General features: G+C 42.3%; 2 protein-coding genes across 7 annotated transcripts in view; one reads left to right on the top strand and one right to left on the bottom strand.

Moving 5' to 3' along the window:
* The window catches only part of SNX25 (sorting nexin 25), a 142,967-nt gene extending 129,396 nt beyond the window's left edge, over nt 1-13,571 (top strand). For 4 of the 5 annotated variants that reach the window (XM_038560394.1, XM_038560391.1, XM_038560393.1 and 1 more), the window contains exons 14-19: nt 2,104-2,268; nt 4,562-4,679; nt 8,310-8,376; nt 11,605-11,786; nt 12,285-12,385; nt 12,964-13,571. In XM_038560394.1, the coding sequence (XP_038416322.1) occupies nt 2,104-2,268; nt 4,562-4,679; nt 8,310-8,376; nt 11,605-11,786; nt 12,285-12,385; nt 12,964-13,044 (714 nt within the window). In that variant the 3' untranslated portion in view covers nt 13,045-13,571. Of the gene's footprint in view, nt 1-2,103; nt 2,269-4,561; nt 4,680-8,309; nt 8,377-9,651; nt 9,824-11,604; nt 11,787-12,284; nt 12,386-12,963 lie in introns of those variants that run through there. The other variant, XR_005371628.1, reaches the window with a different exon arrangement.
* Nucleotides 11,515-15,626, bottom strand: part of LRP2BP (LRP2 binding protein) — a 28,151-nt gene continuing 24,039 nt past the window's right edge. Inside the window, exons 10-11 of one of the 2 annotated variants that reach the window (XR_005371630.1) lie at nt 14,196-14,225; nt 11,515-11,806 (exon numbers count right to left, since the gene is read on the bottom strand). The gene's annotated coding sequence lies outside the window, so the exon portion shown is untranslated. The remainder of the gene's footprint in view (nt 11,807-14,195; nt 14,226-15,626) is intronic. The other variant, XM_038560396.1, reaches the window with a different exon arrangement.

The following is a 15,626-nucleotide window of genomic DNA, read 5'->3' as shown; positions in this document are numbered from 1 at the left end:
AGTGTATGTTTACTTGCATGTCTATTTATGAAAAATGGTTCCCTGGTGAAGCATACTCATTGCACAGATATTTAATAATCTAGCTCGTCATTCCTGGCCATACCACTGCTAGCTCTGTCTTCATTCCTGCTGCCACCTTCCCCTGTCCTACTCACAGACGTGCACTCCCCTCCAGTGGCGCCCTGCCCTGCTGCTGGGTGTGCGCGTGCTGTGCACTTGGCCTGGAACGCCTTACCCCTTTCCCCATCACCCACCCACTAGTGAGATCTTCACTAGAATGGAATAACATCTTGTAAGTGTTTGGGGGGAAACGAGTTGGGAATGGCTTGCCATCCCCAGAGAGCTTGAAAAGGATTAGACCCCAATTACACCTTGCCCCACCAACATCGGTGAGAATTTCTTAAGTTTTCCTATGTACTTAAATTATTTTCCTTCATAATAGAATACAATTTAGGCCAAAGTCTTATCACCCTTAATGATTTCTTTATTTATGTTGATTGTATTAAGTTTGAGACTTATCCTTGTGATCATTTCGTACTATTTTATGAAATAGTGCTGGAGTATAGATTAGCTAAAGGTAATCAAGTTAGAGAATATCTCATGCCTTCTAATCCATCTGTATGAACCCTTCATACTCCTCAAAAGGAATAAAGGCCTATTTATTGGGCTCTGGGGCCAGGGAAGGCAGTAGTGACACCAGCTCCTCTTGCCCCGTAACCTTCGCTCCATCTGAGGCAGAGCTCGCCCATTTCCAGACCAGCCTTCCACAGGACAAAGGAAGCTAACAACCAGGGAATGTTGGTCGTCCCCCTCCCCTGTCCCCAGTGAGGGAGAGTGGGATGTTCTCACAGGTGCACGCCTATGCCAGGGAAGGTCGTAGAGTTGATTGGATTTCAACCTTCGCCTGAACAAACGTAATATGACTGTCCTGGACTCAAGTCCTCCAAGATTCGATCTTAACCTCTCCTGCCACCCCAGGCTCTGACATCAGAGGTGCTGTGTGCTCCAGTGTCCCTCTCTCCCAAGGGGATTATGTCGTAAATGGGGCACTATTTCCCACTGGTCTTATTATTCCTAAACCCTGTATCTTTCTTTTTTCTTCAAGTTTTTATTTAAATTCCAGTAGCTAACGTGCACTGTCCTATTGGTTTCTGGTGTACAGTGTAGTGACTCAACACTCCCATACGATGCCCAGCGCTCATCACAGCAGGTGCACCCCTTCATCCCTATTCACCTACGTCCATCCCCCCACCCCTCCCCTCTGGGAGCCACCAGCTGTCTAGAGTTAAGAGGCAGTTTTTTGGTTTGCCGCTCTCTTTTTATCCCATTGCTTGTTTGTTTTGTTTCTTAAGTTCCACATAGGAGTGAACTCACATTAAACCCTGACTCTTTTAATACTAGACATTTAGACATTCCTGTGGTCACATTGTTAATCTCCCTGTCCTGTCAGTAGCACTTGCTTGTACATAAACTTAATTTATGTTCTTTCCTATCTCCAAAGGCTGGACAAGCACATAAAGAACTTTAGGAAGTTTCTAGTTCAAGGGCTAATAAAAGCAGTTATGTAATTATGTAAACAAGGACTGCTTGGAAGATGGCAGCACAGTGAGAAAAGTCCTGCCTAGCAGACAGTGCCATGTGACAGCTCACAGTGCTCTTTTTCAGCTGATGTACAAAGTCTGAACACAGCCATGGGAGGGTGGTCGAGTGGGATCCTTGTCAAATATGTAAACAGTGTCAAAGATATAAACTGCTCCAACACCCCAGTGGTCCCTGGGTCTGCGAGCTGTGTGCAAAGCGGGAGTTGTTTGTTGCACTGAGCAGTGCAAACCGCAGTGAGTCCTGTTGTCCACATGGCATCTCCTGCAGGCAGGATGATAAGGGTGCTCCAGCTAACCTGGAGAGGGTTGCTTGCAATTAAGATCATTGGAATTAGTCTGATGTGTTCTGTTTCAGGGGCAGAGGGAAAAGGTTTGGGGTTCGGCATTATGAAAATAAACCCCCATTACAGTCATTTGCACCTTGCTTGCCTTTATTGGTGGTGGTTTCCAGCAGCACGCATCTATTCCTCCGTAAGAGTAATGGACCCTCTTTCCTCCGCAGAATCTGCTTTCAGATGAAAGACTGTGTCAGAGTGAAGCACTTTATGCCTTTTTGAGCCCTTCTCCTGACTACCTCAAGGTGATTGATGTGCAGGGGAAAAAACCCACTTTTTCATTATCCTCATTTTTGGAAAGACTTCCTCGCGACTTCTTCTCCCATCAAGAGGTGAGCTGTCGGGATGCCTGGGTGGCTCAATCGGTTAATTGTCTGCCTTTAGTTCTCATGATCCTAGGGTTTTGGGATCGAGTCCCATGTCAGGCTCCCAGCTCAGTGGGGACTCTGCTTCTCCCTCTCTCCATTGCTTAGGTGCCCTATCTCTCGCTATCTCTTGCTCTCTCAAATAAATAAAATCTTAAAAAAAGAGGTGAGCTGTCGAAAGGTTGTGCCATTTTTGCAGCAGATTTAGGGGAATGTCTTTTTGAAGGTTTTTTGAAGTACCGAATATTTGTTGAAAGCATGCTATTAATGAGGGAAAAGGCAAATACATTCATTGTCAGTTACAATCGCTGTTATGTTTTGGGGACACCCGCTTGTGCTCCCTTACAAGCTACTTGCAAGAGTTAAGATACAGAGAAGAGCAATAACAAGGCTGGTAAGTGAAATGTGGCTGGGAGGTTGTAGGGGAGCCCCTGTAAAAGCCGTAGGCCAGCAGTCCAGAGGTGGGGTCACCATGAGAGGCAGCTGGAGGTCGTATTGAAGGTCGGGATAGAGGGACAGTCAGGGGGTCGTTGGACTGGAAAGGAAGGCTTCTGGAGTGGGCTGATGGGATATTCTGAAGCAAGATGAGTTTGGAGTGACATACATGGGTAGAGAAGCGAGTAGAGGGAGAGACTGCAGACATTTGGCGATTCTGTGTTCTGGACCTCAGGCTTCCCTGCAGAGTAAGCTCCTCACTCAAGTTTGGGCCATTGAAGCCCCTTCTTGTGGCTCTTCAGCTAATTGCACAAGACCATCCTGGAAATTGGCGTCTCTTTATAGAGACATTCATTGCCTCCTTGGTGCTGGTTGCTAAAGGCCACTGCCTCTTCAGCAGGATTGGTTTAATGAATTTGGACAGAAGGAGCTGATGATGGAAAAGAATGTGCTGCTTCCCTGCCTTCTGAGCCAGGAGAAATCTGTGCACAGCGCAGAGCGCATCTGCACCGTGCTCGGGTCTCTGTGTGCAAACCTGCTTCCCTCACCAGCATCTCTCCCGCCTGGGCCCTTTGGCAGCCGTATTTGCAGGGTCTGGCCACACCCGCTTAGCTTGCCCGCATGACCTCTCCATTTATTCCTGAGCCTCTGGGAGTTTACATGTGGCTCAATCAGTCTATGAGATTGGTGTCTGAAGGTGAGTGCGGGGGCCACGTCCAGTGGCTTCCTCTCCCGTTTACCCTCCGTCCACCTGTCGCAGCATCCGATGTTGCCGTGAGGTGACTTCCCAGCTCTCTGTGACTTCTCCGCCCTCTCCTCTGCTCATCTAGTCCCCACAGTGCTGTCATTAGCCCTCTGCTTGGGCCCCAGCTTCAGCTGTTGCCTCTCTGCCAACATCAGAAGGAACCTGCTTGGCCTTGCTTCTGTTTGCTCCTCCGTGACATGAGCCTGGTCCTTGGCATAGAATGAGTTTTGGATTGAAACTTGCTGATATGCAGATCAGGAAATGAGAGGAGCTGAAATACAGAATCAGAGCTTGGGTCAGAGCTTTAACATAATGACATTACTTTGAAATATACATGTGTTTAAAAAACAGTGAATTTATTTATTTATTTTTAAAGACTTTATTAATTCACAAGAAACAGAGACGTAGGCAGAGGGAGAAGCAGGCTCCCCATAGGGAGCCTGATGTGGGACTCGATCCCAGGACCCTGGGATCACGACCTGAGCCAAAGGCAGACGCTCAACCACTGAGCCACCCAGGAGTCCCTAAAAAAATAGTGAATTTAAAATCAGGCACCTGGGTGGCTTAGTTGGTTAAGTGTCCGACTCTTGATTTCAGGTCAGGTCATGATCTCAGGTTCCTGAGGTCGAGCCCTGTGTTGGGCGCTGTGTTCAGTGGGGAGTCTGCTTGAGGATTCTCTCGCTCTCTCTCTCCCTTTACCCCTCTCCCCCCTGCCCCTCTCCCCACACACTTATGCACACTGTCCATAGATAAATCTTTTTAAAAAAATTTAAAGGTCTTTTAAAATTCAGTGGCTAGAACACTATTCTGTTACCTACTAATTCACTCCTTATTAATACAATGATAGAGGTTTTTAAAACTTACTTTAAACCTTGAATAAGGTTTTAACATCAAGCTTTCCCCTGAGGTTAGATACACATTTTGCCCTGCTGTAGAGAATGCACAGATTTCTGCATGTGGGAAAGTCGAAAGAGTTTTTAAGGTTGAAATGTGAGCACACAGTTTGGAATTTACCCTTGAGGACTCTACCGACTTTCTTGCGTAAGTGATCTGTTTCCTTTGACCTTCCTGTACCTGCAGGAGGAGGCAGAGGAGGACAGTGACCTGTCGGATTATGGTGATGATGTGGATGGGAGGAAAGACGCCTTGGCTGAACCGTGTTTCATGTTGATTGGGGAGATCTTTGAGCTTCGAGGAAGTAAGCTTCTTTGTTATTATTTAATGGTAGTTGCTGTTAAGTGGTTCCACACACCCACTCTTAATATCCCTTTATTCCCGAGTCAGATGTGTATTTATATCCATCCACTCGTCAGCAGGTACTTTTAAGAGCCAACCAGCTACCACAGTAGAATCTGAGGCCACAACCTGAAGACGTGATCATCTCTGTCCTTGTGGAATTTGGGGTCCGAGCTACCCTAGACCATGTTCCTCTGAATACAGATGAACAAATTCATCTTTGAATTTCCTTTGTGTGATTTAGCATAGCCTCATTGCTTTATCACCAAAATGTATACAAAAAATAATTCTGCATAGCCAAGGAAGGAGCCGTGATGCTCAAGGTGAGGCTCTGGTGCTGTTAGGGTGCAGCGTACTCTGGCCAGGGACGCAGGCATGCCTCAACCCTGCCCTTCAGCTACCTTTGTTCCCATAGAGGAGTGGTTATGCCTGGAAGGGTGAGGGGATTTTGTCCCTCAGGGGACCTTTGGTGATACCTGGAAACATGTTTGGTTGTTACAGCTTGGGGGAGTGGTGCTACTGGCACCTTGTGGGTAAGGGCCAGGGATGCTGCTCAGCTTCCTATCTGCGCAAGTGAGCCACCCGCAGCAGAGCTGGCCTGTGCAAGAGTTAGCACCAAGGTCGAGAAGTGTTTCCCTAGTAGTACTTGAGGGGGATGTCCTTAGAAGAAACAAGAGCATGAAGGGGATTAAAATACTCTTGTTAAGGGCAGCCCTGATGGCCCAGTGGTTTACCACCACCTGCAGCCTCGGGTATGATCCTGGAGACCCGGGATCGAGTCCCACGTCGGGCTCCCGGCATGGAGCCTGCTTCTCCCTCTGCCTGTGTCTCTGTCCCCCTCTCTCTCTGTGTCTGTCATGAATAAATGAATAAAATCTTTATAAAAAATACTCTTGTTAAGATCCACACAGGTGCTTCTCCCCCAAAATGGTACTTGGGTAAGAGGTCAGAGTGTGCTGCTTGGCCAAGTCTCGAGTCCTGAATAGGAGCCTCTGCCCACACACACGTTCCACAGCCCCCCAACACTCTAAACCAGGAGGCCAGTGTACTCCATGTACCTGGAGCCCCAGGCTGGCTAGATACAGGACAGGTGCCTAAAGGCACCCCTGACGGCCTAGGAAAGGACACACATGAGAGGAGTAAGGGTTAGCAAGGCACAGTCATGCCACCAACCAGGAATATGTTGCCCTGGGACTGTCCTATGCTGTGTGTGCTCAGATTAGCATCTTTTTCCATGGGGTGAGGAAGGTGGGCTGGGAGTTTTAAGTGCCAGAATTAATTATTTTGGTCATGAATAAGCCAAAGCTAAAACAGTCAGCCAACACTTCGGAAGCATATGCTTTAGATATCACTCTGTAGGAGAAACAGAGGTACAGGAGACGTAGATGCTTCCTCCAGTGAATTTACAACACAGGGCTTCCAAAAATGCAATTCACGTTAAGCAGTGGACTCACTTCTAAACTACAGGCAGAGATTGATACGTAAGGATGTTCATTTTAGCATAATTTCATTAACGAAAAGATAGAAGTAAGCTGAGCTTTAGAAATGGGGGGATAGGTAGATTAAGAGCTGTCCATGATAGACTACCATCCAAATGAAAAAAACATCCCTGTTCCATATTTTAGACACTCTCAGATGTATATGGACGTTTCACTTGGTTCACTGTAGGCAGAAACAGCTAGCTCTCCACCCTGACTTTGGGTGAAACCTGGCCCATTGAACCCTGAGGCCTCCCTGTTTCCCACAGAGTTGATAGGAATGAGGAAGCACCACATTCGCCTTTGGGCACGGGTGCAGTCTTAGCGATGCAGAGAGATGGGGAGACGCGGTGGACGGGAGCCGGGCTCAAAGTCTTGTCTTTGCAGCGTGGTTATCCTCCATCATATGCCTGCTCTTGGAAGCAAATTTGGTTTTGCTAGTGACATTTCAGAGGGGAATAAATAGAACATCACTTATAATGAGATGAGATATACTTGCCATCAGCAAAATCCTAGTGTCGCTGCAGCTGCTCTGTCTCTGAACAAATGAGTCCTTGAAGGAATACCAGGACTGTTTCCTGTGTGGCGTGGGGACGGGCAGCCGGGACGGGCTAGGAGGAAAGTGGTAAAGGCCCAGATCCATGACGGGAGAGAATTTGCACCAAAGACATTTATTATTTTTGGCTCCTGCTCTATTCAGTGTACAAAAGGGCGTAAGATAGTCTTTAAAAATTTTATACCTGTCACTTGTCCATCAGGCATTCTTCTGAGACCTGCCCCTGTCCTCAGACCCTCTGCATGTGAGCTGCCTCTCGCCTGCCCTAGAAAGCCAGGGTGAAGCTATCATCCCTGGCAGGCACGCTCCTCCCGGCCTAAATCCCAGCCTAACGAACAAGTCTGCATGCTCTCAGCGTGCTCTGAGGTCCATAAAAAATTAAAGGCACTTTGGAAGCAGAATTCTGATTCCAGGACTTGTCTCTCACTTGAAAGATGAATGACGCTACTTTAAATGGACACACTTAGATCCATCTAAAAAGTCAGAGATGACTTTAGAATGTTTTAAAGTCCAGTGCCAAGTCCGTGTTAACTGTTGATTTCGCCTGGGTGCTCTCCCTTGTACAGAGGTGCTTGTGAGTTTAGTCCTTTTAGGATTCCCTACTGGGGCAGGAGCCCTGAACTCTTACACCCAAGTCCGAATTTCTCATTTGCTTATGTGTGAGTAGCTAAATATTTCAACGAAGGGATGTGAATTTATCCAGATGGAAAATTTGGTTTAGATTCCAATTTGTAGACCTAAGATATCCTCATAGTATTCCTTTGCCTTCTTTTGGCTTATATTCATATCCTGTACCTATAAAAATGTGTCTCCATGTTAGTAATAAAAATTTAGATCTGTAGAACCTTTCACGACACTCACATAAAATATCAACAAGATCCTTAAAGCAGAAAATCACACATTACTCTTGTCCTTGAACAGATGAGGAGGTGAGGCTCAGGGCACCTTGTCCGTGCCCAGCTGCTCTGTGAGACAGCCTAGAAGAGCACCTGATCCTCATCTCACTCAGGGTCCTGGCTCTTTGCAGGTCACCTTTCTCCCAGAGGCATAAAATATATAAAAATATGCAGTGATCTACAAACTACTATCCAAATGGGAAGATCAACCCACCAATTCATTAATATTTCAAAATATTTGTCAATATTTGACTACAGATGTTTCTCATTCAGAGCAGTGTGTGAGAAAATTGGGTTCGACAAGCCAGAGAGAAATCTAAAATAGGCATTGCACTGTCTGTTAGCAGAAAACAGACATGTAAGTAGCCTGGGGACGTGTAAAATGAAGTCTTATTTCTACTTGCTAGCTCAGCTGCTGTTCAGGCATTGAAAAGCTATAAAAATGAGGCTTTATCTCATCAGTTGCTGTGTAGAAAGTGAAAGCTTAGGGAGAATTTTTGGACAGAAGTTTGCTAGCCTAGACCCAAATTCTACATAGTCTTGACTTGGTGTCAGGACTCGGAGATTTGAGTCAAATGGTATGATTTATGCTTTTTGCAGCTGTAAAAATGCCATAATTGTGATATGCTCTGCTAATTCCTTTCCTCTGATTTCTATTTTAGTGTTTAAATGGGTGAGAAGAACATTAATTGCTCTTGTTCAGGTCACTTTTGGAAGAACTATCAACAAGTAAGTTGCTTGAAATTAGTATTTGAATTCATGCCTTATTCTTCGCCCTAAAAGTCCATTTCCTATACTTGTGGTGTAGTAGCCAGTGATCTCTCTAGCTGAAGATATTGTATTTTCTCATTTTTGTTTCTGCGGTGATTCTTTTTCTTTTTTTTTTTTTCTGCTGTGATTCTAAGACTGGATAGGAAGACAGGTTTCTGAAAGAATTTCTTTCACAGAATGCACGGTGAGCTAAATGATCAAAGCTTAAGTTAGCTTCAGCGTTCTGGCTGCAAGGGTCAGAAAATGCTGTTCTGTGGGGGCAGCTGGCTGCTCCATTGGTGGACCGTGAGACTCTTGATCTCGGGGTTGTGAGTTCGAGCCCCATGTTGGGTGTATAGAGATTACTTAAAAGCATAAATCTGAAAAACAAAGGTGAAAACTGAAAAGTTCTGTAAAGTTCTCTTTGGATCATGATGTCCAGTTTGAATATCTTGGGTATAGCGTTTTTATGTTTAAGGCTTAGACTCTAAATCAAAATGAAAGTAGGATGAGCATCACATGGCAGGTATTTATTTGGAGGGAAAAGCAAATGATGTTTGTTTTTTTTTCCCCAGTTGGGATAAACATTAAAATGGTCATTGCTCTTACTAGTTAATATCCACCCATTGAGATATAGGTGTGTAGCCTGTAGCACTGTTGGAAGCCATGTGTATATCCTAAGCTATATCCATTATCCAGATACATAAGAGTTTAACTCCAGTTCTATATATGGAACTCTTCAAGAGATCAACATTGTGACTTCCTGCACAATAAAAATGTTGAGTCACTTGCTAAAAGACAAGGGGAAGAAATCACTTTTTTTGTAGAGCAAAATACGTTTCCAGATGAAATGATCAGATAGTCCCAAGTGATCAGATGGTAGTTGTTAAAACCATCATAGTAATCTTGTACTTATGTTTATCATGTAAATCATAAATATGTAAGGAAACATAGTGGAGAACAGGTTGTCTTCTTCTTCTTTCACAAATAGAATATATTTTCCTTGTAGTCATAAGGAAAAGTTTCCTTCGATTTCTGAGATTTTTAAAGAATGATATTAGTGGCTTATGTCATTGACTTAGTGTCCTAGGCTTTTGTTTTAATCAGAAACATGGCCTGCATAACTTACCATTTCAGTCTAATGCAAATCCCTTAACTATTATGTAGACAGGCCTTAGATAAAAAGAATTCTACAATGGCCCTATATTTCTCAGTACTCCAGACTTGCTAATTTATTTTCTTTTTCCGTTTCAGCAAATCATGCATACTTTCTTGCTCCTACCTGCGATACTGGCTCTCACTTAAAAGATGAGCAGCTGTGGTTTGTGAGCCACGAATACATTTGGCAGTTATTTTTGTGGGGCTTGGAGGAGAAGCATCATGTAGAGGGTTTTCAGGCTGTTCATTTCAATGGGCTTCTTATCAGGTAGACAAATGATGGAGCACCTGGCCCTTTGCTATTTTTGCCTTTAGCAGAGATGACACATCAGAAAATTAAGCAGCAGTACAATATGTGCCTCTTGCCTTGTACCAGCTATAATTTCACATACCAGAATTGATTCAGAAGCTTCCTATGGTTTTGGCTAATTGAGAGTCAGATTTAAATTGATAGAAAAATCCTAGGCTATGGCCTTTGGTAAGAGTCACTTACCTGATTTTAAATTGCAAATTGAAATTTTCTTACTTAATTTCTTCATGTGGTTCCAGTGAGTAACTCAAAACAAGACTACAGAAAAAACAAGGTGTCTGCAGTTACATGTAGATTTTTTTAGGTAGGCAGGTTGGTAGTTCTCTCTTAAAGCAGAAGTCCCATTAAATTAATAAAATTATTTGGTCTAGATATGAATTTGCCCGGTTTTTTTTTTCTTTTTAAGATTTTCATTTATTCATTAGAGTGAGAGAGCGAGAGCATGAGCAGAGGGAAGAGCAGAGGGAGAGGAGACTCTGTGCTAAGCAGGGAGCCTGACATGAGGCTCGATTCCAGGACCCTGAGATCATGACCTGAGCCGAAGGCAGACACTTAACCCACTGAGCCACCCAGGGGCCCCCGAACTGCTCAGTTCTAAGCAGTATAGGGAAGTATCCTGGGAGACATGTAGTTACAAACAGAATTAACATATTTTTTTTTATTTATTTTTTTTTTTAGAATTAACATATTTTTGACCCATGATAGTTTAGACATCAGTTGTAATTGATTCCTGGGCAAAGTACTCAGGCTTGAAACCTCTATTTCAGATAGTTTCTGAAAATCTTCTATTGTCCCTTTACATGGTTGGAAAATCAAATTCTTGAAGGGCTTTTTGACTTACTATTATTCATGAATCGAGTTTGAAATTTCAGGTCTTTCTGGCACCGTCAAGATGATTTTTACCCCCCTTTCCCCTCCCAATCTCACAACTGCTCTTGGGCTCTTCGAACTGTGGGCATCCTGGAATGGGGTGGGCTGTTACCGCTGCCTAATGAGATAGGGTTATGTGGAAGAGCTGGACGACCAGAGGAAAGCCATTTATTTGTAACCTGTGCAAGTCAAATGTCTGCCCAACTTTCATTCCCAGGGAAACGCAGAACACTCTAGATAGCAGCGTATCTTTCCCAAGGCCTCTACTCGAGGATGGCAGGTAGCACCTTTCTTTCCTCTTGCCTAGTGAGCACATGAGATGCTTCAGCCTGGGTCACAGCACCCTGCCCAGCGTGCTTGCCACAGCAACCCCAAGAGACAGCTAGTGAAAGAGCCAGAGTCGTCCCCCTAAGACTTCGGGAGCTCAGGGGAGCTTTCCAGACTGCTTTTAACAGTGCAAAAGCGCATTTATGTTTTCCGTCTACATCACTTCATGGAGAAGTCAGTGTATCACGTACTGTGCACAGAGTAGCTGTAAGCTTCACACATGTGGGTCTCCTCGAGGTTCTTGTCTTTACAGATTGCAGGGTGCTGCCTGGCAGACATATGGAGAGGTCAGTACCAGCGGAAATGTGAGCTCCAGGAATGGATGGATGGTCACCCAGCACCACCAAAATAAAAAATATCTTTCGGAGCCAGAGTTTAAAAATCCAATTCCTAGTTTATTCATCAGACATTTAGATCAGGCCTGTATCTTAACCCACCCGTTGATAAATGCCTTTTGAGAATAAACAATTCTTAAAAACCTCATCCAAGAAGTTTTCTCTGTTTTTGTTTTTTTGTTTTCTTTGTTTTTTTTTTTTTTAAAGACAAATCCGGGACACAGTGAGCTGGATTTTCAGTGAGCAAATGTTGGTTTACTACATCAATGTTTTCCGGGATGCTTTTTGGCCAAATGGGAAATTGGCACCACCGACCACAATCAGAAGCAAAGAACGAAGTCAGGAAACAAAACAGAGGGCACAGCAGAAGCTTCTTGAAAACATTCCAGGTGAGGCCTGGCTTCTGGTCCTGAAAAGCACACGGATAAAAAGGGAATGTTAACCCCACTTACCTCTCTCAGGAAACTTTATTACAGCAAGAAGAATGATCACACTTTTTCGTTTCTTTTAAAGCATGTCCTTTGCTAAGAAATTATACTGAGAATCTTAATAAGAACAGTAGTGGTTATAATGCTCTCTTTTAATTAAAAAAATGTATTAGGACAGATAATAAATTTTGTGCCTTAAAGTCCTGCTAACGTATACTGTTTAGAGAGGTTAATTTTTGGTTGGGTAGCTGTGTATTAAGTTTGTAGTTTGTATAAATGCCTTCTGAAAAATTCTAAACTTATTTTCCGTTTACACATTTGAAAGAACTGCTTGTTCTTGTGCCTTACGCCCCACCGCCTTTCTTTGTTGCGTATACATCATGTACGTCTCCTTCACTGAATATGAATGGATTGTGCACTTTATCAGTAACAGCATAGAATGTAAACTTAATTTTTCAGATACGCTTCAGAGCCTTGTTGGACAGCAAAATGCCCGTCACGGTATAATAAAAATATTCAATGCGCTGCAAGAAACAAGAGCCAATAAGCATCTATTATACGTGAGTAATTTAAAGCCAACCAGAGGATCTATTGTCAATTCAATTTTACATTTCTGTTCACATACAGGGGTGATTTTAACCCTTCATATATTTAATTATTCTTGTTATTCGTTCTGAATCCATTTATTTACTCTGATTCACATTTATCTGTCTGACTGTTCAGTTGTTCAGTTGGGTAAAAGAAAAAGAAAAAGAGTGCCTCTAGTGTGTATGGCTTTCTCGTGCTCTCAGACCAGGTGTCCCTCCTGCCTTGATGCATATAACAGTTTTGCATGACTGCTTAATTTTCTTATTTCAGGAAAGCAGTCTCTTTCCCAGTCATCTGGTTATAATTAGCAATACTAAATATTGTCAATGGTGTGATGATGGCAGGGAGACCCTGAAACAAATCAATCTGATACTAAATGGAGTTTATATTAGTTCTAATCATTCGAGAATGACTTACGGAGAATCAACTCAGACCTAAAATTAGACTTTTCTCATAGACATCAATACTTTGAGTCAAGCCTTAGAGGGGAAAAAAAAAAAAAACACAAAACACCACTTTTTTCTACTTTTTTTCTTCTCTCTTGGTTCAGGTGCTGATGGAACTGCTGCTAATTGAGTTGTGTCCTGAGCTGAGAAGTCATTTAGATCAACTGAAAACTGGTCAAGTTTGAGACTGCACAAATAAACCACCAGAGAAATGTCTGTGTAACAATAGACATGAAATATTTTCCTCTTTTCCACAGAGGGCTTGATTGAGAACCATATTGATTTGTATGTTAGTTACCTCCCTCTAGTTTCGTGTGAAGTGAGCAGAGTTGGGGTGGGGCAGAGCTTAATGCTGTCATAGGCAACAGAAAAACCCATTTCTTTTATTGTTTTTATTTTAATAATAATATAAATAAAGTTCAACACACTGATTGAAATACAAATGTTAATATGTGATAAGAACCTAGGAAATATTTTAAATATTTATGAAGACAGTTTTGTTTTAAAATGAAGAACTATGACTATTGTACAGTTAACTCTCCTCACTGAGGACTCCGAACATTCCTGTATTATTTCATGTGTATTGAAGAACATTGTTGTGCAATGCTTTGTGGAAAGTTATTGTGAAAATTTTATTGTCTTTATTTTTACCAAAGATTTCCCATAGTTTGAAGCATTTGAAGCAATAAAATACAAAAAAATGAATCACTGAGCTCTATGATGTTTAAGGTACTTATATCTCAAAAAATGAGGTTGAAACACTTTGAGCAGTTCAAATATTTATCAAATACCTTTTTTTTTTTTTTTTTTTTTTTTGTAGAAAGCACCATGCACATAAGTAAGTACTTCTGCAAGGAAATACAAAGTTGGCTGCCTTTCTCCAGACACAGAATGAATATGTGAAAACTAGGATTTTTAGGGTGAATGAGAAGAGCCAAATTTGTGCTTGAAATGATGTGTTAGGGAGAGAGAGATAGGAGCCGAACTTTGAAGAATGGGCAGCAGTGGGGGAGACAGGGAATCCGAGGTGGGAATTTACTTCAGGGACGTAGGGGACATGATTTATCATCAAGTCTTGCAGACTTGTCAGGACGTTAGGTGAAATCCAGGGTAAGGTGTTTTGTTATTAATAGCAGGGCCATGAACAAGTCATTTAATCAGTTTTCACCACTATTATGCAGTGATAATAAAACACTTTTCCTTCTAGAACTGCCCCCCTACCTGGGAGCATTGAAAGCAAAATGATTAATAGGCAAAAATTCAGTCTGAATTCCATGAAAGAACAATACTGTTTCTATACTAAAGTGGTATTGATTATGGCATTGCTAGGTCCTACCTGCCAAGTTCTTGATATGAAATGTAAGTTCTGAAAGATAAATGATTAAAAATTAGTGAACCAAATTTTATCTTTGAGATTCTTTTCATCACAGCTCTTTGATCCTTTTTTTCAAACCAAACTGATATTTGGCAGTTCAGAAAAAGATAAAAAACCTGAAGTTGGCTGTTTATATGAATAAGAATTATCCCTCACAGGGTTGCGGAAAAGACGGATGCAGAAAAGACACATTCAAATAAAAGAAGCAACGTGAGATCACCAAACCCCGGGAACTCCTCATAACATAGTTACTGGTAATGCCCACCTTATGCATAATTAAGCCAAAGCTGTTAAAAGTTTATACTGCAAATGAGCAAAATAACCATTTTGAGTCCTCAGTCTTTCTTTAACATAAATTTTAGCTTTTTTTCATAACAGCTATAAGGAATCTTAGAAGTTTTGATTTTAAGGTTAATGATCTGAAAACCTCAATTCACTTGAGTTAAAGACTGCTTGGCCACTCACAGGGAGGGGGTCTGCTATGGTCTGCAGCAGTCGTAGTGTGCAAGGGCTTCCCCGTGCCAGAAGTACCAGCTGTAGGGTAGCTACAGTAAACTGAAATTTTACATTTTATATCGATTCACTGAAGACATTTAAGGGTAGCATATCACCACATACGACACATGTCAAGTTCCTACGACACATGATGCCTCAGACCTGTGTTTTAATGTTTCATTTAAAAAAGTGGCCTTGACTTTGGGATGAAAAACAATAGCTAATCTATTAAGTGTGCGGTTAAAGCGAACAAGTGCTGCCTTATTACATTTCTATTTTAGGATTCTTAAAGGCTTAAGGGACTGGATTAAGTGAGGAGAAAAGACTGGTTGGGAATTTAGATCTTCACATGGTTGAAGGAATATTACACATGATGGTATTAAGAGAACAAATACGAAGCAAGTGGGCTTATATATTGTAGAAAGAGATTTAAGCGAGGTATTACAAAATATTATCGTGGACTTGATATATTGAAACATATTAGTGGGGGAAGATAGAGAGTCTTGAGTAGAGGTTTTAAAAGAAAAGGATTAGTTTTCAGGGATGGTTTAAGTTTATCTGTCTTCAGAGATTTAAGGGAGAAGTATGTGATCCTTTGAGGGTATCACACAGGCCTGAGTCTATGGAAATTGCTTTCTTTTATATAGAGACAAAACAAAGTTCAAGTAATACGGAAAAACCAGAGTGTAAAACAAGAACAAGTAATTTCCTCCCATACGATACTTCTTTAGTGACTGCGTATTAGTTATACTAATATGAGATCTTGGTTAGATCCACTTTCAGAAAGGATGATTGTGATTTATAAAATAAAGTCACATCAGTCTAGTATGTTTACAGAGAAAGCATCAGGAAGGTATCTTTACGACATTGTTTTCAGAGTATTTTTCACAGATGCAC

The sequence above is a fragment of the Canis lupus genome, chromosome 16 (assembly GCF_011100685.1).
Source record: "Canis lupus familiaris isolate Mischka breed German Shepherd chromosome 16, alternate assembly UU_Cfam_GSD_1.0, whole genome shotgun sequence".
In the NCBI taxonomy this organism is placed as follows: Eukaryota; Metazoa; Chordata; class Mammalia; order Carnivora; family Canidae; genus Canis; species Canis lupus.
The sequence above is the reverse complement of the archived record's forward strand: the minus strand, read 5'-3'. Positions and strand labels throughout refer to the sequence as shown.